The sequence below is a fragment of the Bombus huntii genome, chromosome 11 (genome assembly GCF_024542735.1).
Source record: "Bombus huntii isolate Logan2020A chromosome 11, iyBomHunt1.1, whole genome shotgun sequence".
Classification (NCBI taxonomy): domain Eukaryota; kingdom Metazoa; phylum Arthropoda; class Insecta; order Hymenoptera; family Apidae; genus Bombus; species Bombus huntii.
Genome location: NC_066248.1, coordinates 4,629,500 through 4,657,460, shown reverse-complemented (window position 1 = coordinate 4,657,460; position 27,961 = coordinate 4,629,500). Strand labels below are relative to the sequence as shown.

Sequence of the window (27,961 nt, the reverse complement as noted above, 5' to 3'; positions counted from 1 at the left end):
GACATGTTACAAATGACGTCTTAAATTTCATGGGAAAATAAGATACGTAAGATGAAATACGCAAGATCGTATTCTTCGTAATCTTGTTTCATATAAAAATTAAAAAATTCGATGGAACGAATCCATCCATTGTGAATTTAGTGTAGAATTTAAAAAAATTATGCGAGGAAAGTCTTTGTTTTCACCATGTTCAAATGTAATTACGTGATAATTATCGTTCAAACTTCCTCATATACTTATGTAATACATATATTATGAAACTACGTTAAATTGTTTCATCGTATTTAATTAATTTCTTTCAAACAATAGGGTTTATAAAAAACTCATCAAAGAAGAAAGATTCAGATACTTCTATTATATATCGTTTCATTGTAATATAAAACAAATGAAAGAGAATCAAAATATGGAAGGAGAGCTTATAATCAGGGAAGGAAGAAAGCATTCGCAAAGATTTCGGGTTGCTACGACAATTTATTTCCACTAAAACAATACACGGACGAATCTCAGTTGTGCTAATCATTATCTGCCTTCATATTATTCCGCCAGTAGTCATCATGTTTAACCAAATTATCAAAGATAGTCGCGTTTGTCCCATCGACAATGTCTTTCGTCTCTTGACCTTTGCTCTGGCTTAACCATCTACCAATTCTCTTGTCTCTCGTTTAATCGATCTTCGCTAAAAGTAACTTTTTCTTGTTGATGACGTTCTTTGCCCAACCGGTAGCTTTGGTCGCGGCTTCGGCTTCCGCGGCAGAGACGGCTTCAGCCGTGACCAGCAGAGTTTCAGCCTGTGCTACAGCGGAGGCTTCCGCGTTAGCTGCTTGAGATTGCAGCTGAACGGCCGTGGCAGCTTGAGCGGTGGCGGTTGCCTGTGCGCTCTGCGACTGTTCGACGGCGACTCTGGCCTTGGCCAGTGCTACTTCCGCTTCGGCTGCGAGTTTAGTGGCCTCGGATTCGGCGCTGGCCGCTAGTCTAGCCTTAGCTAATAAACCGGCGGCCGCTTTCTTGGCGAGTTCCGCCTTAAGCGAGGCTTCCGCTGCGGCTTTCGCTTCAGCTGCCGAAGCTCTCTTGGCGATGTTTGCTTCAGCGTTGGCCCTCACCTGGGCTTCGGCAGAAGCGTCAGAGGCGGATGCAGAAGCTTTGGCAGCTGCACTAGCTGCGGCCGTCAATTGCGCCGCCCTCTCCGACGCTGACGCGGCGGCTTCGCTGGACCCAACCGCGGCTGTCAACAGCTTGCTGGCTAATTCGCTCGCTTTGATAGCCTCTTCACGCTTGGCGATAGCAACGGCAATCGCAGCGCCCGCACCAGCTTCCGCGGCCTCTGTGTCTTTGGCCTGCTTGGTCGCAGCAGCGGCTGCAGCCCGCGCGGCTGCGTTCAACTCCGTGCTCAGGCCCACATTCTGCGATGCTCTGGCGACTTTGATCCCGTTCTCCATCGAGGCACCGAGCGCGTCAGACCCATCGCCGAGTAGTTCTGGTAAAGGCGCGGGTGCCTTGAGCTCCTTGTCGCGCTTCACCACGTGGCCCTCGGCCAGACCACCCCAGACCAGCAGAGACGTAACCAGTATTGCTGGAATCTTCATGTTCGACGCAGCTTCGCTGATTGATGCCAATTCCGGACAGCATTCGCGGTTATATACTGATGTCCGGACAATTGTAAAAACAGCAGGTGTTTTGCACGAAATTCGCGTCTGTTCTGACGCCACCCTAAAATATTGTTTCAACGGGTTACTGGAGGAGAGGATGTTCCGTACTGGAGCTGCATATTATTAAGACACGTTTATTTAGGTGTAGTGATTGTTTATAGTTAAATATTTTTATCTTGCCACACACCTCTCGGGAGCGTTTCCTTGAAGAGCGGGAGAAGAAGGGATTTTACATTGGGGAAATTTGGAAAAGAACAGAAACGAATTGATAGAGTTATGGTAGTTCGGTGGTCATAGTTTTAGCATCTATGTTGTTCCTCTTTTTTTGCAAATATGTACTCTTACGAAATAGTTTAGAATAGGCTGAAATTTTCAAAGGAATCTTTCTTAAGCTATCGCTGAATTATTCAATTATTTGAATGAATCCTCGAGTCTTGTTGCTCGATTAGGCAGAGAGCTAAATTATCATTGATTCAGGCTAGTTCTGCTAACAGAAATTTCGCACGTTTGCGATTGCACGTTGACAATGAATCTCTTTAATCGATACGATCAAAGTCTACAATAGTGGAAAGCGAGTAAACATTATAGGCGAATGAGCAAATAATGCGAAGAATATCTTTATTCCAATAGTGACATTATTATGACAATTGGTCACAGTAAAAGCTACTTTTGACTTATCCAGCATTGAAACAAACGTGTTGATACGATAATATAATGTAATGAACTTAAATGTATTACGAAAATTTACAATAATGTTGGAATAGAAAATTGTGAAAGTACAAGGATACAGAACAATGGCAAGGACATTTCAAGTTCAGTTTAAAAATAGAAATAAAGCTCTTTCATAGTTTTCATTTTACTATATATGTTGAACTGTGTTCTGTAGGGATAATCATCTTAAAAAAAAAAGGATAATATATAATACAATCATACAAGGAAATCCGAAGTTCAGTTGAATAAATCATATAATTAATGTTTTCTTCTTCTTATATTAATATTATTAAATCTATTGAAAATTTTACAATGTTATAATGATATTATCAACAATTGTATAACCATATAATTTCATAAAAATAGTATGCGTATTGACGGTACTTTATAATACCGATCAACGTCATCGCTTTCATATATTTCTTGTTTTCTGTATCAACTCTGTATTTTACTTACAATATTTAATTTACTTTTCAAAAAAATTATTTTAAAACGGTCTTTAAAATGAATGACCATCATCCATATCGACTGTTCCATTATTACATCCTATTTATTCGCGGCAAATCAGCTCCATCCTAGTCAGTCGAAAAAAGGTTTATAAAAATATAAAATAAAAGACAAAGAGTTTCCTATTACTGGCAATAGTTTCTTTATTAAAATACTCTGGACAGAGTTGCAGGATAGAGTACAGCTTTAATTAAAAATTCCAAAATACGAAACTAAATGAATTTATGTATCCATCTTAATTTCCCATTTAGCTAGAAAAGTGCAAAGAAGGCAATGCAAGGAATAACACCACAGGCCTACGTATATGCTAAACCAATTTATTTTCATCATTACAATCTCTGTCTGACTATAGGCAACATTGACACGTGAATTTCCTTTGGAAACATCGAATACATCCTACATCGACCAAACATTATCTTCGAACGAAACGCGTTCCCTGGTACTGCATCCAGTCATCCCTTAAATTGACCATGCTTCGCTGCTCGTTTCTACCGCCACGTCACTCTCTGAGCTCGCGATAGCGGTACTCTCTTCTTTCAACGCCAGCCCTGGCTCCGGAAGTTTCGCTGGCTCGATGGGAACCGCCAAGATCTCTTTGGCTAAATTGATGTTAGCTCCGGCAACAGCCGTTTCTATGTTTCTGGAGCTAGCCGCGGCAGCAGCGCGTGCCTTGGCCGACGTGGAAGCGGCGAGTTCCCTGCTCTTCTTGTCGAGTTCGCTGATCAGTAGGGCGACTTCGCTCCTAGCTTCGGCTTCGGCGGCGCTCCTTGCGCTGCTCGTGGCGGCTTCCTTCGCGGAGTTTAACGCGGCTGCAGCGGCTCTGGCGGCTGCTTTGGCAGCGGCTGCCTTGGCGATGGCTTCTTCCGCTAGTTTCTCGGCTTTCAGGGCTATCTCGGCGGCGGCGCTGGCTGCTGCTGCTGCGCTGGCAGCGGCGGCTGCCTTGAGTTTGGCCTCTTCGGAAGCCAGAGCTTGATTCTTGGCCGTCTTTTCGGCGAGCTTCGCCTGCACGGCAGCCGATGACATCGCGGATGCGGAGGCCTTCGCGGACGCTGCAGCCTCTCTGGCAGCGGAACTGGCCGATGCAGCAGTGGATTCTGCCTGCAACTCGGCTTTGGCCGTAGCTGCCGCTGACTCCTCGGCTGATTTTGCTCTGGCGGCAGCTTTGGACTGCAAAGACGCCGACTGTTGGGCTAGACTGGCCGACTGGTCGGCGGAAGCGCGTGCAGCGGCCGCGGCAGCCGCTGAGGCATCTGCCTGAAGTGTGGCATCCTTCTGCGAGGCCAGGGCTACCTGACCGGCACGAAGTCCGGATCTAGCGGTCACAGCGGTGGATGCGGTGGCCGACGCGCTACCCTGCACGATCTCGAGCAGAGATGAGCTCGGGCTGGCGGACGCGAAGCCCCAAAGATAGAGGCACGTTACGAGCAGTGCTGGAATCTTCATGTTCGACGACGCTTCGCGGATTGATACCGGGTGTGCAAGGATGGACGGATTTATAGCACCGCCGACAATTGTGAAAATAATGGCTCGCCTGTCTGACTAAGCGAGATTAAAAATATTGTTTCAGGTTGTGCTCTGGAGTTGGTTTGCAAGATGTTTTGCTTGCAAGTTTGGAGGTGTTTGATTAAACAGCGTTATCAGTAAAGAACAGAGAACGGAAGTGTTGCACGATCGACGAATTTAGGTAACTAAATTTTGACGATCTTCAAATGACGACTTTCGTGGTATCTTTATTCTTCGGTATCAAGGTCACTTGTTTTCGTTGTTTTTTTTTTATGTTTATATTGTTTCTGGTTAGGGAAATATTTAGGGGAATGAAGAATTATGCTTTAATTTTGAAATATTTAGAACCGGTATTGCTTTTTTGGACTATTTTTGATTCACTGGTATGGGTGATGAACAATGGAAAGTTATGTTATTTGAAATGTACCAGATGTACGAATCGTGGTAAAAATAAAATTTAAGTATGAAGATAGAATTAAATATATATAAAAATCGTATCGTAAAAGGATAGAGATACGTAGATATTTTAATAATACTGATTCTTTTGCACGTTAAGTGATTATTCTAACATGGTACGTTAGAGAATGACGTTCTTGCATTTATTTACTAATTTCGTGCGTTTATTCTAATAAACCATATAACAATTCGTTAAACCAGCGTATAATGTTCATATATTATACCGTTACATCAATACCCAATTGTACAATTTTTGTTCAAACGCAAAGTACGATTTAATACAGAGAAAGTATGCTATTCGAGACATAGGTAATTCTTTATTCCATACAGGCAATTGAGCTTAAGAAATCTACGTATGTTACAAGAAATCTGTATGTTAAATTTTATTTCATATTTTCGTAGAAAAAAACACACATATAGATCAGCAAGTAAAATGAACTACCGCATCGTCATAGTAACACGCTTTATTGACAAAATTAAAAAATCACAAAATATACATCAAAATATATACAATAATTTCGCTCTTTATGCTTCTATCCGTAATACATGGACTTCTATATAAATTCTACAAAAGAGAGGACGAAATCAAAGGAATTTAAAGGAAACAAAGGGAATAAAAGACAAGATCTACATTGCTACATTGCTTATATTTATAACTTTTCATATTCCTCCTCTAAAGAAATCAAAATATCATCGCTCTCCTTTACATCTATCCCAACCCTTTGCTACTTCTTATGTCTCTGTTATCTCTGCCTTCTTCCCATCTTTGGCGGATGCATCCCATAAGGCTACCGCCTGTTGCTCGTTAAGATTGGTAGCGGACGAATCCAATCCTATTACAATTCCGTCCCTTACACCTTGAAGCGCACTCGCTTGAGCCGCGGTCGCAGCTTCAAGAGCAGCACTTTCAACATCTGCTCTCGCCATGGCGGCCGCCTCCTCCTTGGCCGCTGCATTCACTTCCAACAACGCGGTTTCCGCTCTAGAGACCGCAGTTGCTTGGGCGGCAGCCAGTTTGGTAGCAGCGTTCAGATTATTCGCCTGTGAACTTGCCAATTGATTAGAAGCAACAGCTGCAGCGGCAGCCGCGGAGGCAGCCGCTTCCGCGGAGGCTTTCGCCTTCGCGATCGCTTTCTCGCGTATTTCAGCTCTGTATTTCGCATAGTCCAGGGCAGCACCTTCAGCCACAGCTGCCTGTACGACTTTACGAGCTATGGCGTAAGCTTCCGTTTGCAAAGAAGCCGCAGCTCTCGAAGAAACTATAGCCTGTTCGAGGGCGGCGCTCAAAGCGCTAGCTGCGGCTCTAGCGTTGGCGGAAGCGACTGCCTGGATAACGGTGGCCTTCTGAGCCGACAAAGCCTTAAGGGCGGCCTTCGTTCGAGACATGGCCGCGATCCTGATCGATTTAGCAGCTTCTCTGGCAGCCACGCTCGCGGCTATAGAAGCTTCCACCGAGGTCTTCGCCTTTTCCTTTAGTTCTTCCGTGATTGCGATTTCCTCTTCGTTGGTACGAGTACGCGTGTCGAGGATGGAAATGAGTTTAGTCTGCAGTACGGAACGAGCTTGTTGCTCCGCCTTCGCCTGCGCTTGTGCCTGTGCAGCTTCCTCGGTACTGGCCTTAGCTATTGCTCGAGCGGAAGCCAAAGCCTTGGATTCCGACGCGACCAATGCTTCTGCCTGTGCTCGAGCCTCTGCTTCTGCCTGAGCTTTAGCTTGAGCCTGTTTCAGGGCATTCAATTGAGACTTCAACAACTTTCGAGCTTCCGCTGCCTCCGCCTCGGCCTTCGCTCGTGCCTCCGCTTCCAACTTGATCCTAGCTTCCGCCTTCGACTTTTCTTCTTTAAGAAGCTCAATTTCCTCATTGGAGGAACTCTGCGACTCATTGCCCACGCTGCTCCAGCTCCAGGTCTTAACCGGCCCTTTCTTCACGTACGTCTGAACAATTCGATTCTGTTCGTCGCTGTTCGATTCCTCCTGGACGCCCTCCCAATTGGATTCGACTTTAGAACTCGATTCCTCGCTGATCTCAGCTCCGATAGATTTCTCCTTGGAAAGCGATCCATCGGCGATCAGAACTTCGCTGGAAGGTTCACTTCTTAATTTTGACGACGCTTTCTCTTCGCCGATGTCGAGTTTCTCATCCAACGCCGATAAAAGCGCTGTCGATGACGCCGCGTTTTTCGACGATGTTCGCGCAGACGAAGAGGAGAAACTCGACGCGAATGTCTCTCTGCTCGATGACGACTCTGCCTCGACTCGTTCCCCTGTCTTTCCATCGCTCTCGTACGATAAACCATCCAACGTAGTCGGCAGTATGTACTTCACGTTCTCTACTTGGCCATCATTTTCCTGATTCTGTGCTTCGATGCCGCTCGCGAGTACGATTTCTTGGTTTATCAACGTCCAGATGACGAAACAGGCGACGAATATCTTCATCGTCGATGGAGCGACCTGCATTGATGGACGTTTTCGCGATTCGTCAATTATATACCGTGGTGAACAGTTGTGAAAACAATGCCGGTAGTTGGATGACGTATCATGCTGATTGGAAAAATAGTATCTTCCGTCGGAATTTTTAATTTCACATGAAATACATCGGTTTTTCTTTTTCCCTTTTTTTTTTACTGTAGGACCACTTTCTTTCCAAGGATTCTACTTTGAGCGTTCAATAATGATAATATTTTCATAGCTTTTTTTAACATTCGTAATTTTCGTGTTCTATGAATTATCGAAGGATTCTTATATCGTAAGGGAAGCTTCGGACCTTCGTATTAACTTTTAGAATTTCTTTTAGCTTTCTTTTTACGAAAGTCCCCGAAGAATAATAGGAGCTGAGAGATTTTATTGACCCGTCAGCGAGACTGAGCAGCAGTTCGTCGCTTGAAGAGCTCTGCAGCGGAAACCTGTACGTGTTTTATCATATACTGCCCCGAAGTCTCTCACTTCCTTAAATAAAGCTCCGTGTAATAACAGTGTGTGCAGACGTGTGCAGTCCCTCGCCCCACTACCATAAATCTGTAGTGTCGCCTTCTTTTAACACCCACACGTTGTATTTTCTTTCTTGCGTGTCGTATAAATTTCTCGACGAAGACGTCGAATAAATACAAATTTCTAAAAAGAGAATGACGTCAACGATTTCTTCTCGTAGCTGATAACGGAAGCTTCGGGAAGAACTGAGAAAGATCCACAGAATTGCATTAACACCTTCCTCACGAGAATCACACGCGAAGCACGCGGGAGAAACATCTCTGTTCAAAATGATCTTCATATTTATCAGAAATTGAGGAAAAACAGCCATAACACTTTCAATCGCGTCGCTTATATAGATCTACGTCGTTTACCTTCGGTTTGGGAGTGGGAGTTCTCCTCTTCGATTTATTGAAATATTTATCAGTAGACTACGAATTTCTATGCGTTTTTTGGAAAAATTTGGAAAAATTTAGAGACGCGAAGATGCATATAGAATACGCATAATACGCAAAAATATATAAAATATCCAAAGTAGGTGTACCGTTTGTAATGCTTAAAACGGATAAAACAATTTCTCACTCATGTTGCAATTTTTTAGTCATATTCGCAAAAAAAATGAGTTCGCATATGTATCTACATATCTCTGTTTATCGCGTCAACGACGATTCGTCAAATAAGAATTTTCGATAGATATTTGCTTTTGAAGACAATTACATGCTAGACGTAGTACGTGTACTCGCATTTCGTTGAAAATTTCCATTCGTTTTTTTAGTCTATGATTAAGTAATAATATGTAACATTTTTTTCTTAAAGAAAACACGCATCGGCTGCTTGAGTCGCTATAGTCATCCATCGTGGTGCGAAACATTGTCGTAAATCCGGAATGTCAGGTTCAACTCGTGTTGCAACCGGTTATCTGCTGCGAGGTTTAGTAACATCGACAATGCGCTCTCAAGTATTCCAGAGAAGGTGGCTGTTGTCGAAGGTTGAGCTAAAGAATCGAACCAGATCGTATTGTTGATTACGATTTATTAAGTGGACCCCGATCACGCCTGCGGTCGCTATTGTAACATTATATCGCTAGGGAAACAAGACGACTTGCTTTGCGATCTTAAGTAGTTTCGAAATTGCTCTAATTCAAATATTGCGGTAATTGTGGCAGTAGCGTATACAACGATATACAATAGAATTCGTATAAACATTTCTATAGAAATCAGATGTCCTGTTATTTTGCTATTTCGAAAGTAAGGGGAAAACTGGATTTTTATAATATCCTTTGATATTGCGCTACGAGGAACACATAAAGGTGCTTTCGTGCCGGATATACGGATGATGTAATTGTTTTAGAGTTCCGTAACCGGATATCGTTGCATCGTAACACATATGTGAATAACGTTCCGATCTAGTTAAATTATACCGGTGCATATATGCAGACAAATGTACAAACACCTGTCAAATCTCTCATTTCGTCGTTAATGTGCTTACATATATTCGCTTAAGTGCACGGTGCACTACCTAAGATATAGTACATATGACTAAATGTCTGGTCGGTGAAAGGGAACTTCGGTTTGGCGGATTTATAACGCATAAAATTCTAGGATTTATACGAACTTTTTGCGCCAACGATTTGCTCCGCTCGACATTATTCATACATAACGAACCGCTTATTTTTATACGGATATCTTTAACAATCGGAAACAGCAGAAGGATATTAAAGACTTTTTTTTATATTTCTACGTACGAGATGCCGTATTTTCCCAAGCCTTTCATTTATTAGTAAAAAGACTTATTAAGTCACCAACAACTTATTTTAAAAAGAAATAACGAGTGAACGAGAAGGTTCAACGTTTTCTAAAGTTTCTAAAGTTTTCTAAATTTCTATTATTTTTTAGATATTTGGATGAAACTTCGCGATGATTGACGACCGTTGTCGACCGGAAATTCAGCTGAATCAGGATTAAGTGCAGATTTTCGCGTACTATGTGCATTCTTTAAATTTCCCAGAAATGCATAAAAGTTCATAATCTGTATATTAGTGTATCAGAAGTAACGATCATTTGATCGAGGATACTCGACACTGTCGTTGGCGATGGATGATTCGCTTCGTACATTAAACGGCCATATCTTATTACAGAGCACGAAGACCTTATCGTCGGCATAGAAAACCGGGACAACCGCTGTACATTATCTAGCCAAACGAGAAGCCTTCTAAAATTTTCTCGTACCGCGCGGAACCTAACGTAGATATGCGTCATACGCGGTCTGCCGTCCTCGTCGCCGATCGTGAAAAGGTGAAAGCAGATAGCGTGGAATAATCCTCCAATACTCACGACTATTTTCGTTTCTTCTCTTTCCATTAGAGACGAAAGGTTTGCACTCTGCAGACGAGAAGACGCCGCGTGAAATCGTAAGTCACGATAATCCGCATTTAGCAATGCGCGTTAGAAGCGACGTGTGTTGGTTTTAAATGTGTACCGTATATTCTGATAAGAAACGAACATGTCGTTGTTAGAACGAAGCAATGATAAGGAAAAAAGAATGAAAGAGGAAGAGAAATACTGAGGAGATGTTTGAAAGAATGAAAAGGAGATTATGAAATATATCGAACAATATACAAAAACGCTAAATTGTGTAACAAATTGTTTTTATTGGGATGTAAAGAGTATCCTTACGTTATCGATATGATTTACTATTTTCGTAGATGCGTAAGAAGCATGATATCGTACCTGAGAATTCATTTAACTGACTAGTATAATATATACTTCTCCTCGTCCAACATTTTAAATAATTACTCACTATTTCTTTATTTAAGAATTGTCATATCTTTGTTTACTAATTCATTTTTCGCGATACACAATTGAAGTTTACTGTTGTCAGACAGAAATATTGCGTCAACTGAGGAAACTTCCCTTGAACTTTATTAGTATCATTATCTGTTATTGGCCACATTAATTGCGTTGGCAATTAATTGCAATGACTGATAATTCTGTAAAATTTAATAATTTCGTAGCGCAAAGCCAAGAAGCGGACACCGGATAATTTCGTATTTTTGCAATCGAGCGACTCGTCATTTGACCAAGGGTCGACGTTTGTCAACGTTGTGTCAACAACACATCGCGTTCTACATCGCATCGAGAAACTACAGTGTTGCAATGGTCCGTGGTGTAGCCCTCTCTATTGCGCCAGCCATCCAGTTAAAATCGTGCCCATCCTCTTCCGGTTCACCTTCTCTCCTCAGTGCTCTTTTCACTGCAGATGTTTGACACGTTTCCTGGACAATGATGAATATACTGTTGCGAGTCGTTGTCATCGTATTTGTCGTCATTTTGCTTGATCTTGTAAATTATGTATCTACTAATAAAATTGCAGAGATCGTAATCTCTTACTTCAATTAAATCTTAATTTCTATAAGAAATTTTTTATACAGATTTGATTCACGCATATTGAGCGAATTCTATTACACTTCTCTACTATTCATTTCTTGAGAAATTCCCTTTACATTTATTTCCTAAGGAATTTCTCTTTCTCTGATATTCGTTTCCTGGGAAACTTTGTATAGAATTAAATCTAGTGAAAATGTGTTGAAAAATATATTTGAGGTTTCAGGGAAACGTCCTGCATAAATGAAACGCCGACTAGAATACCTACGATATAACACGGCTATATTCCGTTATCTCATGTTTTCATTCATTCTGCAGGCGTTAAATCATTTAACCACTTCGAGCAACACATTACGCTTCTACTGCTTAATAGGTTTCTTCATTATATCACGCGCGCTATACCTTATGAACAAAGAAAGCGCAGCAAAAGATCAAAATTTCTAATGCTGTAGTTGTAATTCAATTCCGTGGAGTCATAATTCATTAAACGGCGCACGAAACGGAACCCTAGTAAAGAAACGAACTTCCAGGAACATAACTATACTGGGACTAATACGCTCGCGGTAATTAAATGCAATTCGATCTTTCTAAATCTTTCTAATCTAAATCTTTCGAGCGTATCTTTCTTATCCAATCGCGAGAAATCTATCGCAAATAAAAAATGCACCTGCACAGATTACGATAAAATACATCATTTTCTGTGGAATAGAACGAACAACAACGGAACTTTCCCACGAGATATTTTTCTGTTCTTCAATGTCAGAAAGATATAACAGCTGAAGGATAAAACTATTCCACTCTTATTATTTCTACTGCCAAGGCTGCGCCTTTGATGATACGTATTACTTTACTTGGAATGACCATTAGTATTTCTAATTTTCTAACGTTAGTAATTAATTTAGACATCATTAGTAATTCACTTTCACGTTCATTTGTGAATCATTGGTTTAAACACAACACTTGATTTCTTAAAAAAAAAAAAAAGAAATAAAAAAGGAAATAGTTTAGTAAAAAAGTAAATATTGTCTAATTAAAAACACTGTAATGAACCATCTGTACATTAGCCATGAAAGTATCGGTACTGTTAGAAATATCCATCGTGTCCGTTCCATCGGAACCAAACGCTACAGTGTCGAAACGACATTGTTCTTCAAAATGAATTCGTAGGACAATCCGTAGGCAATTAAGAAGCGAGGTCCGTAACTGCAACGTTAATTTTCTGACCACCAATCAAGCACTCTATAGTCATGTAACTTGCCCTTGGCATAATTCGGATTGTATTATTACATTCATTGTTAGACTCTGAGAAACTTCTCAAGTTACTCATGACAGGGGCTCTAATAATGTGTCGGAACCGTTGTCAGTCCTCCCTCATTGGCATATGCAATTAATAACGTCATGTTAGTGACAATAAGAAGTGCATCTAACTCCAAACCAGCAAATGTATATACATATTTGGTATGTGACCAAAATTAAATGATAAAATCTCATACCAAAGCGTTTGTTGTTCTGTTACATGAGTCAGATTTTATTTTGGTAAGATCTAGCCTTCTCTAATGGTGTTTGATGGAAAATTACATTAATCAAAATCGTGAAATGTTAGTTGAAGCTTTACTCCTGTTAGTGGGTATCATATATACAGTGAAAGTTACTTTTACTAAACAGGTGTCGAAAATTTTTTCAGACCAAACATCTCATAAGCCATAGTAAAAGAGATTAATGTGTTTATTCAATCGAATATATACATATATTTACATGCTAAATACATACGTAATGTTACTCTGATTTCCAAAATGAAAATACTATTTCAATTTTCCTTGATAAAAGTTAGACATAGGCGACTACGTACGTGAAGATAGAGTCTCCTTTTTTGTAATGTTACATATTAGAACTTAAAATAATTTCTAAACTAATGGAAAGAAGTTGTTAAATAAGTGTAAGTAAAAGATTATTATAAAGTAGATTATAATTTAATTATACAGATTTTTCGTATAGCGTCACACATATCATTGACTTTTGTTATGTACACGCAGAATAATTGCTAATTGATTTTAAATATTATTAACAGTACACAAGTTTAGCAAGAAGAATTTTCTTTGTCCTAGTCCAAATTAAATTTAACAGAAACTAGACTTATAAATTAACGTTTCTTCAAAAGCATTAAAAACAAATTTATGTTCATTCGATTGAATTATGAACAAAATATGCATCATTTATGCAAATATATACTTGAACATAAGTTGAATATTTATTTATTAAATATTTTCGTTAATGTCTTCTATACATATTTAATATAATTACAATCAAAAATAAAATTTAGATACAAATAAATACATATGATATTAGATAATGATTAAAACTGAAATAGAATTTATCTTATACCATCTTGATCTGATTGTGAATTTCAATTCCTAACTTATTGTAACTTTGCCTTGTTATAATTTTTTTCTAATTCCAATATTCGCGATACAATAGTTACCCATAAGAAATATTCAGATTCTTAAATAAAATTGTGATAAGAAATCTTTCTAATAAAAAGATGGAAGATAAATAATGCATATTAATAAATAAGGCAGATGTGCGTAAGCTGCGTATTTGAAAACGAAATTGAGTGGACATTTTTGATTTACATTTACTAATTTTTTATTATTTAAATTAGTAGAAAAGAGTAATTATATCAAGCATTTTATATTTATACTTAATATTTAATATCTACTTGAAATGGATTTAATTATATCGTACAGAATTAAATCTCTATTACACGTGTAACAAAATTGCTACAATTACGTGTAATTTTATGTGATTTAATCTCGTATTTAAAAAATGTACATATTTTATAGTTACATTATTGGAAATGTTATGAAAAAGTCCCGACTTTATTACAAAATAGTTGCACAGATGAAGAAATGATGTATATTAAATATAAGAAACATGAATAACTAGTAAATTTCGATAATTTATTTTTCTGTCATACAATGAAAATGATATCTATTTATATATTTAGTGACTAACATATAATTCAATTTCATATTTCATAGATTAGATAAATAAGATGAAATAATTTAACCAAGAATATATATGTATGTATTATTTACATATATATAGTCTGTTACCTTATGCTATTTATTAATAGTTATCAGATATTTGAGAAATATTAATAGAGAAACACTTATATAACTTAAGTTTCCATTCTTCTCAAATTATATTAAATGATCCAATATGAAATTTCCATGTCTAGTAGGATATAAAATTTAGTACTTGTTGCATTGATTTATAAATTTGTAGTGAAAACAAGTATGTAGAGTACACCGATCAATATAGATAATCACAGAGAACAAAATTTATTTCCATCACTAATGAATATATTGCAATTTAACACAGACATCGTACACTAGTAACTCACAGCCTATTTTGTCATCCTACAAGACTTATTATACATATTTTCTTTTTCTTTAATACATCATCTCTTCTTCTATCTTATATAACATTAATTTTGAATGATACAGTTACCTTGAAGGAACGGTGAATATCAACTTTATTCAGTAAGTGTAAATCGCTCATGCCAAATATGAGTTCTGTGCTGTACTGTTAATATAGGACTAAGAATACGTTCTATAGAATTTATTCGGCCTCTAAATCGGTCTCTATCTCTCGCCATTTCTTCCCATGGACCTTTTCGAGCTGCACGGTATGCATAGTCCCAATGCACCATTATATGAATTACTGGATTCAAATTAAATTTTACCTATAATAAAAATTTTACAATAAAAGTTTTAATAAGCGGTAATTCACAAAATTGTAATAGAAAAAGTTTAAGTTGTAAACGATTAATTACTTTTTGAATCGGAGATACAGATATTTCATCTTTGAATATTTTTTCATCTTCGTTTGTTTGATCTACATCGCTCTCTTCACTGTCTTCGCTATATTCAACATCACTTTTGCAAGTTACTTCGGAACCAGTCTCAAATACTATGCAGTAACTATCTTCTGAGTCAATAGAACTTTCTGATATTAAACGTGGTCGAAATGTATTCTTTTGCAAATCGTATCTGTTTTCAACAAAATTGTGATCAAAGGTATCTGTTTGTTCTGGATATTCGAGTATACTTCTCATTTTTGCAGAAAATCTAGATATACCACAATTAATGTTTCTACATATTTTTTGTTTCTGAATTTTGGGCTCTACATTGGCAAACGTATATGTTAGAGGACTCACTGTCTCTTCTATAATATATTGTACAGTATCTACTGTAGCTTCACCTAAATATAAATTTCCTGATTCTTCTGTTTTCTGAATTTCTGTTATATCATACTCTTCAAGTTCTTGCCAGCATTTAAAATCGTTTTCTATATCTACTCTAATATCATGTTTAGTACGTTCCTTTCTGTGTCTCGTTTGGCTGACTCCAGAACGCCTAAGCTGCGACTTTGCTCGTCCCCGTCCTCGACCTTTTGCCACTATATTAAGTTTCCTCCGTTGCCTCGGTGAGAATGATCGTTTTGGACCCAAGTCTGATTCAACAAGGTCTGTTTTACAAAATCTATCTGTTACACTGCTAATGACTTTTTGCAACATATTTGTGAACAAATTAGGGACTGCAGTTTGTTGAACTATCTGTGTATTTAATGCATTTGTACTAGGTGTTGAACAAGAGTTTTCCTTATTTATAATAATCTTATCATCCACACTGTTACTAATGCAATTAAAACATTGTTTTTTATCGGACATATCCTTACTGTATGTGTCTTCAAAATTATAACAATTTTCCATAGCACTCATTTCCTTCGTGTTTATATCAGAACAAATGTATTCAAACAATTCCTCCTCACTTGTTTTGTTCGAATTTTGAAGTGATATTAAATAATTACAATTATTTGTATTACATCTAGCATCTTTATGAATGACTGATTGCTTTTCATCAGATCTCTCTGCATCTTTGTTCTTGATACCAATATATTCATAACTAAATTTTAAATTATCTTTTGTATTTTTATTAAAAATTTTGCATATGTATGATTTTTTTTCATCAAATACATCATTATGAATACTCTCGACAACATCTAAAGATTCTTTGATCTCGCCATTGGAGATGTACACATTATCGGTATTTAATGGTTCTCTTTTACCTGTCAGATTCTTAAAAAAGTCGTGTGAAATTTCATTGTTTACAACTGTTACAGACAACGGATAATTAATACTTGCTATGAATGAAGCAGGAACTTTAGAAAATTGTCCCCAAAGTACGTTCAAAGCGTTGAGGACACTGTGAAACATGTTTTCTTTCTTTGGGCTATGCATGTTTGTGTGTCCATTCAATGTATCGTTCATCGAATACATTTTTTTCATTGTTGTATCTGCAGGTAAACTCTGCATAGAACACATGCTTAACAATGAAGCAAAATTTCTGCTAAAAAAAAAACATTGAATTTAAAAGACAAACTCAGATTTTTGAAATATCATATGATATACATTTAATTATACATACATTATTCAACACAATGGTACTTTTCGACAACCTCTTCCTGTTCTCATAAATCTTCTTTGTTTAGCTGCAAAATCAAATTTAGCATTTTAGAAATATTGATTAAAAATGGTTTGCTAACTGTAAAAGCAATAATATTATAGTTATCTTTCATAGTTAGCAAACCATTTTTAAACAGTGTTTCTAAAATGCTAAAAGCTGCTAATTATTAATAAATAAATTTAAACTTGATAATAACATGACAAAATGACAATATGTCAAATTTTGCAAATTATCAAATGTTTTCTAAAACTTTACAAGAAAACATTCGATAATCATGATCGTTAGATTTTCAATAAATTATGTATATTAATTTCCAATGTAAAAAGGAATTCATATTTTATAATATATGTAATTTTATTATTTCGATATTCAATATTTAATTAATTGACAAAAAGTGTCATTTTTGCATTTTCAAAAACACGCTTGAAATCAATATATATAACGTTTATAATCACGATAGGGACATCGTGAATTTATCGCGCACACTCCAAATATTAATTAAGATAATAGATTATTAAATAACGGCATATCCAAATTTGAAGAATTACTCAGATTACTTCCGTATGATCATAACGGCATCATTATAATTTTAATATTAAACATGATAGAACAATTTTACAAGATATTATTTTCTTTCACTCAACATACAACAAAGATAGCCTCCACAATCGCGACAACCACAATCACGTAGGATATTTTGTTCACAATATGACAACTGATTTTTTCCTGTACCACACTTTCTATGCTTTAACAATGGATATTCGATAAACTTCGTTACTTCAGATACAATATTTCGCTTTAATTCTTTAATAATTCCGGAGGGTTCCATTGTAAAATGACGCATTATTATAACACACATTTGAACTATAACTTCTAAGCGGCCATTTTCAACTGGTTACTGCATGGGTCATTTATAACTCATTTATCACAGGGGCGCTGTCTGTCACAACGATTCACATTTAGACTATCAATTCACGAAAGATAAAAGTCTATAAGTAAATCCAATTCTGCAAAATATGTCCTTGATAACATCTGATATTGGAAAATAACATATGCATTTTATTTATATTTTATTTATTATTGATTACACTTAAATATTCAAAAATATAGACAAACCATACTATGTAATCATTCATTTCAAACAAGTATGCATCATAATAAACTGATTCATCATACTTTGATGCAATCTCTGACTTTTCGCAGAAAATTGTAGTTGGTTTCGTACTTGATGCAAACTAGGAAATATATGTGCTCATCTTATGTAAACAATTGTAATATAATAAGATGTAAAAAAAATTCCGAAAATACGTTTGAATTAGCTCTTATTTGAAATGCTTTTTGCTGATACTTATCTCTAATGGCATTAGAATGTATTCTTCATAAGAATAATAAATTTATAATTGTAATTTATTTTACATTAAATGCGTACGATTGACATAAAAATAGTATAGAATATACAATTTACTATCCCAAAAAGTTATTTATAAGTACTGCAATCCAAGCCCGAATTGAAATTGTTGCAATACATCGCTTCTGACAAATAACAAAGGCATAACTAAATTTAATTCTACTCTCGCTATATTTCCAAGTTTCATCGCAATACCCCCGCCAACTGCACAACGAACATTTTCCTTAAAAATTTTCATATTTTCCTTATAATCATTTGCTGCAAATAACAAAAAATTACTTATTTTTGTAACTTCACAGATGATTGAAAATAAAGATAAAAAAAGATATTTCAAAATTTTTAATGTCGTACCAAATTTGAAAGTGAAATTTGATACATTTCCACCATTGATGAAACCATGTAACTTGAACAAATCACCGAAACCGTGACGACCGGGCCTAAATGGCAGTGGTGTGTATAAATGAAGCGCAAGTGCCCAATATACATCGCCTCCAATTGAATTTCCATCGTGGCGAGGTCCACAACCTCTCATATCGAATCCTCTAAGATTCAATGGTCCACCCAAGAAAAATTGATCGGCGATATTTATTTTCATATCATTGCTGATTCCTCGAAGCAATCCAGATTGAAAACCCAGCTGAAAGGTCTAATAAAATTTCTATAATCAGACAAATTGTATAGAAGATAAATCATTCAAAAGTCTAATCTAGTTCTGAGTTAAAAAATACTTGCTGCATATTCATGAGGCGTCCAATTAGTTTGCATGATAAGTTCATTTTTAACAAATCCAATATCTCCTCCGAGACCAGCTACTTCTGTTGAAAATTGTACGAGACTTCCCGTAGTAGGAAATATTAACGAGTCTCTTTTATCGATGGAACAAATATGTCGCAGTGCAGATTTCAAATTTGGACCACATTGTTCCCTAACGCGAAACGACGCTTGTTTGGACGAAATAATCTCCCTATATGTAGCTTCATATTGTAAATTATGCTTCAGTATACTTGCTCCATCTGTGTTAAAAGCAATATCTAATAATAAACCTTTATCACATTGACTAAAACCAGACCATGGAAACCTATTTGATGTGTTAAACACACTGCCAGTTAATCTGTAAAAAAAGTTAAATTATATATTAACTGTAATTTATAACATTAATATTTAAAATGGAACAATTTTACATACACTTTATGAGGCCAACTGCCTATAAATGGTTTAACAGCAGATATACTTATATTAGTTGAACTTTTTGAACCATAAGAGTATTCCATCTGAAGACGTTCTCCTCTTCCAAATAAATTGGGTGCTTTTGCTTGAATAATAACTGAACCCTCATTATTTCCAACCATAGTGCTAATTCCACCTGTTAGACGTCTCATTTCATGTACCATAAAAGTGACCTGAAAAAGAACATGATTTAAAGTCTCTCATACAAATATAAGCTAACTTTTAGAGAAATGATTCATGAGTGAACTGGAATGAATTAAATCTGAGAAATTACTTATTTTTTGTTGAATTAGTGTGTAATTATATAGACCCACTTCAACGCCTTCTGGGGTAGCATGAGGACCTTGACTGGTATCAATGTAAATTCCAATATTCCCAAAACATCCTAAACCTTGCAATTTTTCTCTCACTTTATAGGAGCGTAAAATAATATCATAAAAATCTTCAGCTTTAAACAATTCTGTTACTTGGGCTTTTATTATGTCATCTTTTGTTCTCATGAGTCCATCTACATGTATTCTATCAACTCTTGCCTAGTTTACAAAATATCAAGACTTAGAAATTAGTAATTTATATAAATAAAACAAATGTTTTATGTTTATATTAATGAGTGTACCTTCACTGAATGAAGATCAATGGATTTCTCTTTCCTTTTTTCAAGTAAATTCATCTTCTCATGAATGTGTGAAGACTAAGGAAGATCGTTAATCATGAAAAATATATTTAAAATATTGAATCTATATTGGATAAATTTTAAGTCAAAATATATGTATATTACTTACAGGATTATTTTTTTTGAAATTTTGTCTTTCATTATTTGAAGATTCGTTTATATTTCTAAACATATTTGATTCCTGAAATGACAAAACACGCGAAACGTTAACGGACAAAATTTAATTAAATAGTAACTTGCAAAAATTCACTAAACGTACAATGACAACCTGTATAATAAAGAAAGGAATACTCAAATTTAATAGAACATTTAGCACAATTATTAAATTTAAAATAAAGACGTTAAAAATTATTATTAGAAATTACTCATGCAGCAAATTAATGGTTTTAATTTTAGGTTATTCTGTAATTTTCTAATAATAAGCGTGTACCTTCGCATGAACAGTTCCCATTTTTGTTAGAAATTAATTTTTACTATTTGCATAAGAATTCACATTAAAATCATGTAATAAATTATGTCAGATCTCTTTTAATGTTTAGTAAAAAATAAATGTAAATTTTTTTAAATCAAATATTCGGAATGACTGAGAATAGGGTAATGTGGTATTCTCAATACCGGTTCTATGATATCGCCCTCTGCAATACAATACTTTTGATAATAGAATAATAATAAAATTATATCACTTTATTAAACTTACAAAATTCAAAATTTTCATTGTATATATGAAAATATTTATTTACTTTAATTCAAGATTTTATTTATTTTAATTGCCTTTTATATTATTTGAAGGCTCTTTATTTTAGTTACACATGTATGATGTAAAAATTGCATACATTCATAAAAGTATTACATATTTATCCTTATTAAATATAGCAACTGTATCAAAATGTATATTTTAATTATATATATTTAAAAATATTACAAAGTTTATGAAAATTATGGGAAAATTTTGTAATCAAGTAGAGGTAGATGTTACTATAATATCAACAATACACATTATCATAATATTAAGAAACCTCATTGTTACTTAACAGTTAATAGTTAATTGCTATATTGTGCATAAATGTAGAATAATTAATTCATTCTTAAGAAGTAAATCCATATATTAGAATATAATATCGCTTACAGGAACTTTTAGAAGAAGCTTTATCAATTATGTTTATGGAATTAAACTTTGAAATAATACAATAACAAAAATGTAATTTATGAAAGATGCAATAATAAGTGAATAAATAAATTACATTACTACGCGCATTTTTCTGGATTAAATATATAATTTGGCATAAAAGATAAAAAAAGACAGAATAATGTAATATATTCATATATGTATGTCTTTAAATTAGGTCATGAGTCTTCATTTTCATTTGTTAGGAACAATAGTATAAGATCCATATACATACACATACATATTTTAACAGAGATATAAAATATCAAAATTTGTTATAATAAAAATACTTCCTTCTTTTTAAATAATTATTCATAAAAATATATGACAGCTTCAATATCAACATATATATAAATTATTATCATATATATCTAAATATCATCTTTCTTATTTTTCTTTATTATTAATATTAGTTATACTTTTTATATATTTCTATTAAATAATTTTTTCAAACACATTCATTTGGAAATCAGATTAATGAAACCAATATATGTAGGTGTGACTAGCATCACAGTTATTACTTTCTATTGATTTCGTTAATTTGGTCTGCAAAATGGTTATAACGCGGCAGGACCAACTCGTGAATGTGTACTAGTCGGTGATACAGGACTTCCATGAACTTCTAAATCAAATTCAGAATTAGATAAACTATTTCTTATGACTCTGTTCCATCGATTCGTGTTTTCATTTAATGTAATATGTTGATTTGTTTCTACATCATTAGCGGAACTTTCACGAGCACGAAGTGCTTCTTGTTGAATAATTATTTCATTAGTTATATACGTCTCGCGTCGAATTTTATCCCTTAACTTTGGATGGATATCGGGGATACACCATCGCACGAATATCATGACCAAAGCAACAACATTCTGGAATTGATTTTGTTAGTTGTTAAAGTTGATTTTTGAATTTAAATTTGCATTGATGATATAACAATACCTCAAATACAACAATAAAAGCAAGTCTCGCTGCAAGTACGTGCCAAAACATAATTGTATATTGATATTTGTTTGGCGATTCAGGAGGTTCCCTATAATCTGGATATCTACATATTTCAACCTGCTCGTGAGAAGGTAAAAATGGTTCAGTACCATTTTTTAAGTCACTTGTATTAAATTTGGAGAGAGAATGATCTAGAAATCCTTCCAGAGAATAATTATCAGAGACAGTTATTCGATAAACTAGTCTTGGTATAAAATTAGAAGTAAAAGCTATAATGAATGCCTAAAAAATTCAAATTATGAGTATAAAAAAATTATATATTGTTTACATAGAATACTTTGTAGATAGATACAAACTTACATTAGTTATAACTGATAACTTAGAAATAGAATCAAGAATACGGAACCATATGCCTATATCTGTAACACGTTGTCCAACTGGCCTTCTGTACATTGTCAATAACTTTTTGGCATCTAATCTCATTTCAAAAACGTTATTCAACAGTGCAAAAAATGGTGCTAACGGAAATGCAGCAACAAAGATAGTAACAAATCCATATTGTAACACTGTAATATATAAAATATTAAAATTTAAGTAGGCAATATAAATATATATATCTAGTTTTAAAAATATAATACCGCTACCCATTTCTAAATACTCAGGAAATAAACTTCTTGGACCCCAGTCCACCAATTTATAATCCTTAATCCATTGAAGATATTTCCGAGTAGTAACTTTTTTCTGCCCATCTTTTGTCTTCATCCCAACATGTACTTTTAAAGTATTTAACCATTTGTAAAATAGTGGAAACAACATTTCTAATATTGTATTCATAGCCTGCTTGCCAATCATGATAATGCTTAACTGTATGCATAATTCCATAAGGCAGCCACCAGGGCCACATTCTTCTTGTCGATATTCGAAAAAGCGATTATAATTTCCCGGATAACCAACGAATTTTCCTTTAAAAAATGCTATATAAAATATGGAAGCATAGTAATTAACAAATTCGAGTAAATATATTTTTAATGTTAAACTATCATCAAATTCAGTTTGAGTTCGAAGCAGTTCAATCTGTAAAAATAAAAAGAAAAATTTAATATTTTTAAAAACGGAGGAAAAGATATATCGTTATTATGATATTAAAGTACCTCGGTTAAATATTCAGCTAACCAAACATAGACCCAATTAAATACTATAATGCAGCACAAATTAATGCTGGCTGCAGTAGCTGTTGTAAATAATATTGCATAACTTGTTACCATAGGATGTCCATAAACACTTAAGGCGGTTAAAACAGACATTCTATATAAAACAACACCTAACACTGCTGCCATTGCTATTGCAATCTATAATTTAAAACATAAATAAAAAGCAAATTTTTTGAAAAGAAATCGTAATTATTAAATTCATTTCTTTTTTATATTCTATATTTACAAACCAGCAATAAAACGACGGAAAAACTGAGAATCGTAGCGGGAACTCTCATTTTCCAAAAGGGAACTTTCGGTTCTTCGGTATTTGTAATAATATTGAGCGATTTCTTTTTTATATGTGCTAAACGTGCTAAGTACTGAGGACGAGGATGTTCCTCTTGAGCATCTAAACCAGTTAAATCCCATCTGTGAGTTATTTCTGCTGAATACCTCTTCCACAATTCCAAAAACAATGTAGCTAATAAAATATAATAAAAATAATAATGAAACTTACATTGTGCATGTGTATAGCTATTAAAAATACTATTACATACCCCATAATGACATAAATATAGAAAAAAACACGGTTGATGGATTATCAAACAAATACGTAATTCTTGCGTGTAAGCACGTTTCCTTTAAATCCCAATATCCACAAAAATGATCACATAAGGGACACATTTGAATGATACCCTTACCATTACAAACATCTTCGCTTGGTTCGTTAGAATACAAAGTTGCGCAACTGTATATGAAGCATAAAAGGCCTACGATACTAGCAGGTATCAGCATATGTGTATAAAATCCGAGCCAAGCAAAATAAAGTCCAATTTTTACTCCAAAATATTCTTTGATATAATCCAATGGTTGATAGTGAAGACATTTTTTTAAACATGCCCATTCTTTGTATAAAAGATACCTCATAGAATCTGGTGCTTGTAAATCCCCCTGAAAATAAGAAAAAATTTTATTAATTAAAATATGTCCTAAATAAATTTTTATCTGAATTATATCTAAATTTGTTTGAAATATATATTGCATGAAATATGAAAATTTTTAAATGTACATTTACTTAAATTTATGTATAGTAAAAAGTATAAAATGTTGTTTACTCAATAAAATATTTTAGTCCTTGTTTTATAATCAAGATAAATTCAGCATTTTTAGTAATAGTCATATGTGGTGTATTAACGAAATATTCACTTACGATCGCTAACAGAATTTTATAGATAAAAGGAGATACGAACATAAACGTTTATTGTCGTATATAAATTGAAGATGATAATGAACAAAAGGACAATAAAAGTTCAAGAAACCTCAGTATATTTACATACCTGAAAATTCACCCTTAATAATTTGTCTATCTATATAAATATATGTATAAAAACGTATTAAACACGATAAAATACGGAAATCCTATAAACTGCTTTCTGTTTAATATAAATCCACATAGAACAACTACATTTGAAATGAAAGGGTAAACCATAAATTATATATTGTCGTTTTTTCTTTAAAGATTTCAACGGATAATTCGATGTTTTGGAGATGTGAAAAACGGCGCGAAATAAGCGAATGGAAAACAATAAAGCTTGTTGATATTACGATATAGCCGTCCCTACTTGTTAACGACACTAATAATGTAGAAAGACAATACAAGCATGTACCTATAACTTGACATAAATAGATGTTATTACAATAAATTTAAAACTGAAAAATTCGGAGAAAAAAACAAAAAGATATGGCTTACATCGTGAAGAGGATATGCGGCTATGTATGCTTTTTCCGAAATCAACCTTTCTATCCCAAATGCAAAATCATCATCCTTGGTTTCTGTAAATCTGGTTCTATCTAAAATAAACTGTACAATTCTAGCACGTGTTGCGGCAGTAAAAAAGTTTGGCGAGTCCAAACTGAATAAGTACTCTTTATCGCGGCTATAAACAGCCGTAAAATTATGTCTCATAGTTGGAAATATTGTTTGGTCTACATAATATTTTTTCATAATTCTCTTGAATAACGAATTGACTTCTTTAATTAATGCGTTACTACGATTTTCAGGAATTAACACAGTAGGTAATTCCTTCATTGGCAATCTAAGTTTTAATATTTCAGCATACCGTCTTAGTACTTCTCGAGGTGCATGAATTTTTATAAAATGAAGACCGTTCGGTTCTGCCTGTTCATATTCTAACTGTAAACCTTCCTTCTCCAAATTCTTTTCAAATACCTAAAAATTAAAAATAGATATTAAATAAAGAATATTATTTCTTCACTATACACTTACTTACACGTCTATATTCAGTACAGCGATATGTTTGAGCTTCCACATTGTACTCATCCCAAACAATTACAAAATCAATTGTACGAACTTCGTCACGAAAATATAAACTAAAAGCTGTTCCACATTTTGAAATCTGAAGAAAACAATTATTATTTCATGATTAACACAGTTTCATTTTTAAGTATAAATAATAAAGTTATAAAAATATAATAAAAATAAAAAGTTATAAATTTACCGATTTTGAACTTCTTCTACTATTCCTTAAATCTGTACAACTACCATCAATTGTTGTTCCATTATTAAGGGTTGATAAATCATCATTATATGATCGCTCAATATCTTGTAAGGAGATTGCGCTATGCATACTATTCATACTCATACTTGTAGCATTATTTAATGATGAGATATTACGAACACTTTGATACAAAGTTTGTATAGATTCTGCATTTAAATTACTTGGTATCGATCGATAAAGACTTGCTTCAGATGTATTATTTCTATCTTTTTGTATCCATGGTATAGAAATTTCTTCATCATCCTCTTCCATTTTGAATTGAATTGATCAGTATTCAAATCCTATTTATTTGAATCTAACAACGTATACTACATGCAAGCCAAATAAAAAATATTTATATATTCATAAAAAAAGTGTCACACAACATGTACATTACAAATATTTTACTCGATTGGATATTATAATCTTATGATAAACTGAAGAATGAAATACATGTCACAAAGTAAGACATGAATAAAACAATGAATAGTATTAATGAAGCTATTAAAATGGACAAAGGATTATATTAAAATTTATCCAATTTATATCAAATTATTCCAACTTTACAAGAAAAGATGATTTATTATTAATTTTATACAATATCTAATTATAATATGTTTACAAAATTTTCTATGTAAAAAGCACTAACTAAAATATATTAGTATGCTTACAGAATTTCCATGTTCCAATTAGAAATCTTTAATTCCGGATGCTGTACAGATATGGTACAGGAAATTGTCACAATATAATCGTATCGTGCATGTATTTTTAACCTTTGATTTACTACTACACAGATTTCTTTCTTATGAATTAGTTAATTTATGTGCATTTTTACAAAAGTAACATACTTAGCATTTTAATTTTATTTTTTGAATAAATGCAAAGTAATGTATATAATCACGAAGATGTAATTTCATGATTTGTATTAATATATTGCACTACACGTGTGTGCAATTGTATGTATTGTATTGTATGCAATGTGTTAAATGATCACGTAGTCCATATAAATTGATACCATTTGTCACCTCCACTTGTTTGTGTCAGTTCAATTTATATAAATTCTTAAATTTGTAGCGACCAAAGACACGTACAACTAAAAACCTTTGGTGTGTCAACAATCAATATGATTTGTGACATACGGGCCAGCAAAGCTATTTTTAAGAAAACTATTTTTTATGTGTCGCTTCAATTAGTCTCATCTGTATGTATCTTTTTGTTCAAGTTTTGTTATCAGTCTCAATAGCATCCACAAAAGTCATTAATCCCAAGTTTCTACGGACGAGACAACACGAGCGTCGAATCGACGTGTTGCGTAACGTCTGTGTAGAATTATATGTATCTATGTTGAAGAGCTCGCACTAAGAACGCGCGTCACTTCAGTATACGATAATACATACATAAATACATATATTTCTACAAAGGATATCACGCAACGGACGTCGCTCGACGTCGGTGTGCATCCAGGCTAAATGGCCCATTCGTCGAAGATCTAGTGATCACAGGCCAAAAACAACCAGAGACGTCATTAGAAACCACATCACATGCCTTAGGCCAAGGAGAAATTACCCTGGATCACTAAATGTGATAAATAACACTGATATACATCATACCTTATATATCAGTGATAAACAAATTCCGCTTTTGAAGCGCGTTAAGGATGTCGAGAATACGATGTGCAACAAAAGTAATTAAATGCCTAATTGGTTGCGCTAGTGTGGGAATCAGCGACAGTTAGAGAAAGTTCCTATTTCATTTATCCGAGAAAAAGTCTGTAATCCATTAGCGAATAAAAGACTTTCCTATCGAACTATTTTGTAGTTAATAATACCATCTCATCCCTTCAAACTAAATAAAAAGCAACGACGTTTCTATAATACATTACAATCAAATATAAATTCTCTAATACATATTTCATGATACATTCATATTAAATATTTTCTTCAATAACGAATGTTGAAATGAGACTATCATTAAAAATATTTTTACAATTATGGGATTTTGGAAAGCTACAATTAATACAAATATTTCATTGTTTTATTTAACTTCCTATTACAAATAGAAATATTTATTTTGCAATAGTAGTAGTACAAAATT

At 34.3% G+C, this 27,961-nt stretch overlaps 5 protein-coding genes across 12 annotated transcripts; all 5 read right to left on the bottom strand.

Moving 5' to 3' along the window:
- Positions 1 to 140: 140 nt before the first annotated feature.
- LOC126871305 (nuclease SbcCD subunit C-like) lies at positions 141 to 9,198 on the bottom strand. The gene is made up of 3 exons (XM_050629942.1): positions 5,559 to 9,198; positions 3,392 to 4,403; positions 141 to 1,759 (listed from the first exon to the last, which is right to left on the bottom strand). Exons 1-3 carry the CDS (start codon positions 7,278 to 7,280, stop codon positions 663 to 665), a joined length of 3,831 nt encoding a protein of 1,276 aa, XP_050485899.1. The 5' UTR covers positions 7,281 to 9,198; the 3' UTR covers positions 141 to 662.
- On the bottom strand, positions 1,823 to 4,413 carry LOC126871453 (antifreeze protein Maxi-like). The gene has a single exon (XM_050630320.1). It carries the CDS (start codon positions 4,305 to 4,307, stop codon positions 3,324 to 3,326), a length of 984 nt encoding a protein of 327 aa, XP_050486277.1. The 5' UTR covers positions 4,308 to 4,413; the 3' UTR covers positions 1,823 to 3,323.
- Positions 9,199 to 10,420: 1,222 nt separating the features above from the next.
- On the bottom strand, positions 10,421 to 17,498 carry LOC126871433 (uncharacterized). 4 transcript variants are annotated; one of them, XM_050630263.1, is made up of 5 exons: positions 17,350 to 17,498; positions 16,663 to 16,726; positions 15,009 to 16,581; positions 14,684 to 14,918; positions 10,421 to 11,144 (listed from the first exon to the last, which is right to left on the bottom strand). In XM_050630263.1, the coding sequence occupies exons 3-4, from the start codon at positions 16,557 to 16,559 to the stop codon at positions 14,709 to 14,711; spliced, it is 1,761 nt and encodes a 586-aa protein (XP_050486220.1). In that variant the 5' UTR covers positions 16,560 to 16,581; positions 16,663 to 16,726; positions 17,350 to 17,498; the 3' UTR covers positions 10,421 to 11,144; positions 14,684 to 14,708. The 4 variants fall into 4 exon arrangements, with proteins under 4 accessions (XP_050486220.1, XP_050486219.1, XP_050486218.1 ...); XM_050630262.1 differs by having other exon boundaries at positions 10,421 to 11,064; XM_050630261.1 differs by lacking the exon at positions 10,421 to 11,144 and having other exon boundaries at positions 12,881 to 14,918; positions 15,009 to 16,584.
- On the bottom strand, positions 17,347 to 20,615 carry LOC126871439 (sorting and assembly machinery component 50 homolog). 2 transcript variants are annotated; one of them, XM_050630279.1, is made up of 8 exons: positions 20,440 to 20,615; positions 20,119 to 20,190; positions 19,953 to 20,027; positions 19,651 to 19,869; positions 19,295 to 19,509; positions 18,842 to 19,220; positions 18,461 to 18,755; positions 17,347 to 18,367 (listed from the first exon to the last, which is right to left on the bottom strand). In XM_050630279.1, exons 1-8 carry the CDS (start codon positions 20,458 to 20,460, stop codon positions 18,183 to 18,185), a joined length of 1,461 nt encoding a protein of 486 aa, XP_050486236.1. In that variant the 5' UTR covers positions 20,461 to 20,615; the 3' UTR covers positions 17,347 to 18,182. The 2 variants fall into 2 exon arrangements, with proteins under 2 accessions (XP_050486236.1, XP_050486237.1); XM_050630280.1 differs by lacking the exon at positions 20,440 to 20,615 and adding an exon at positions 20,278 to 20,409 and having other exon boundaries at positions 18,091 to 18,367.
- Positions 20,616 to 21,299: 684 nt separating this feature from the next.
- On the bottom strand, positions 21,300 to 27,677 carry LOC126871421 (anoctamin-1). Of its 4 annotated transcripts, none has more exons than XM_050630211.1 (11): positions 26,539 to 27,676; positions 25,829 to 26,196; positions 25,601 to 25,726; positions 25,060 to 25,539; positions 23,867 to 24,260; positions 23,558 to 23,790; positions 23,268 to 23,465; positions 22,755 to 23,190; positions 22,477 to 22,682; positions 22,114 to 22,398; positions 21,300 to 22,043 (listed from the first exon to the last, which is right to left on the bottom strand). In XM_050630211.1, the coding sequence occupies exons 2-11, from the start codon at positions 26,138 to 26,140 to the stop codon at positions 21,732 to 21,734; spliced, it is 2,982 nt and encodes a 993-aa protein (XP_050486168.1). In that variant the 5' UTR covers positions 26,141 to 26,196; positions 26,539 to 27,676; the 3' UTR covers positions 21,300 to 21,731. The 4 variants fall into 4 exon arrangements, with proteins under 4 accessions (XP_050486168.1, XP_050486169.1, XP_050486170.1 ...); XM_050630212.1 differs by having other exon boundaries at positions 22,761 to 23,190; positions 26,539 to 27,675; XM_050630213.1 differs by having other exon boundaries at positions 25,829 to 26,133; positions 26,539 to 27,675.
- Between the last annotated feature and the right edge of the window lie 284 nt (positions 27,678 to 27,961).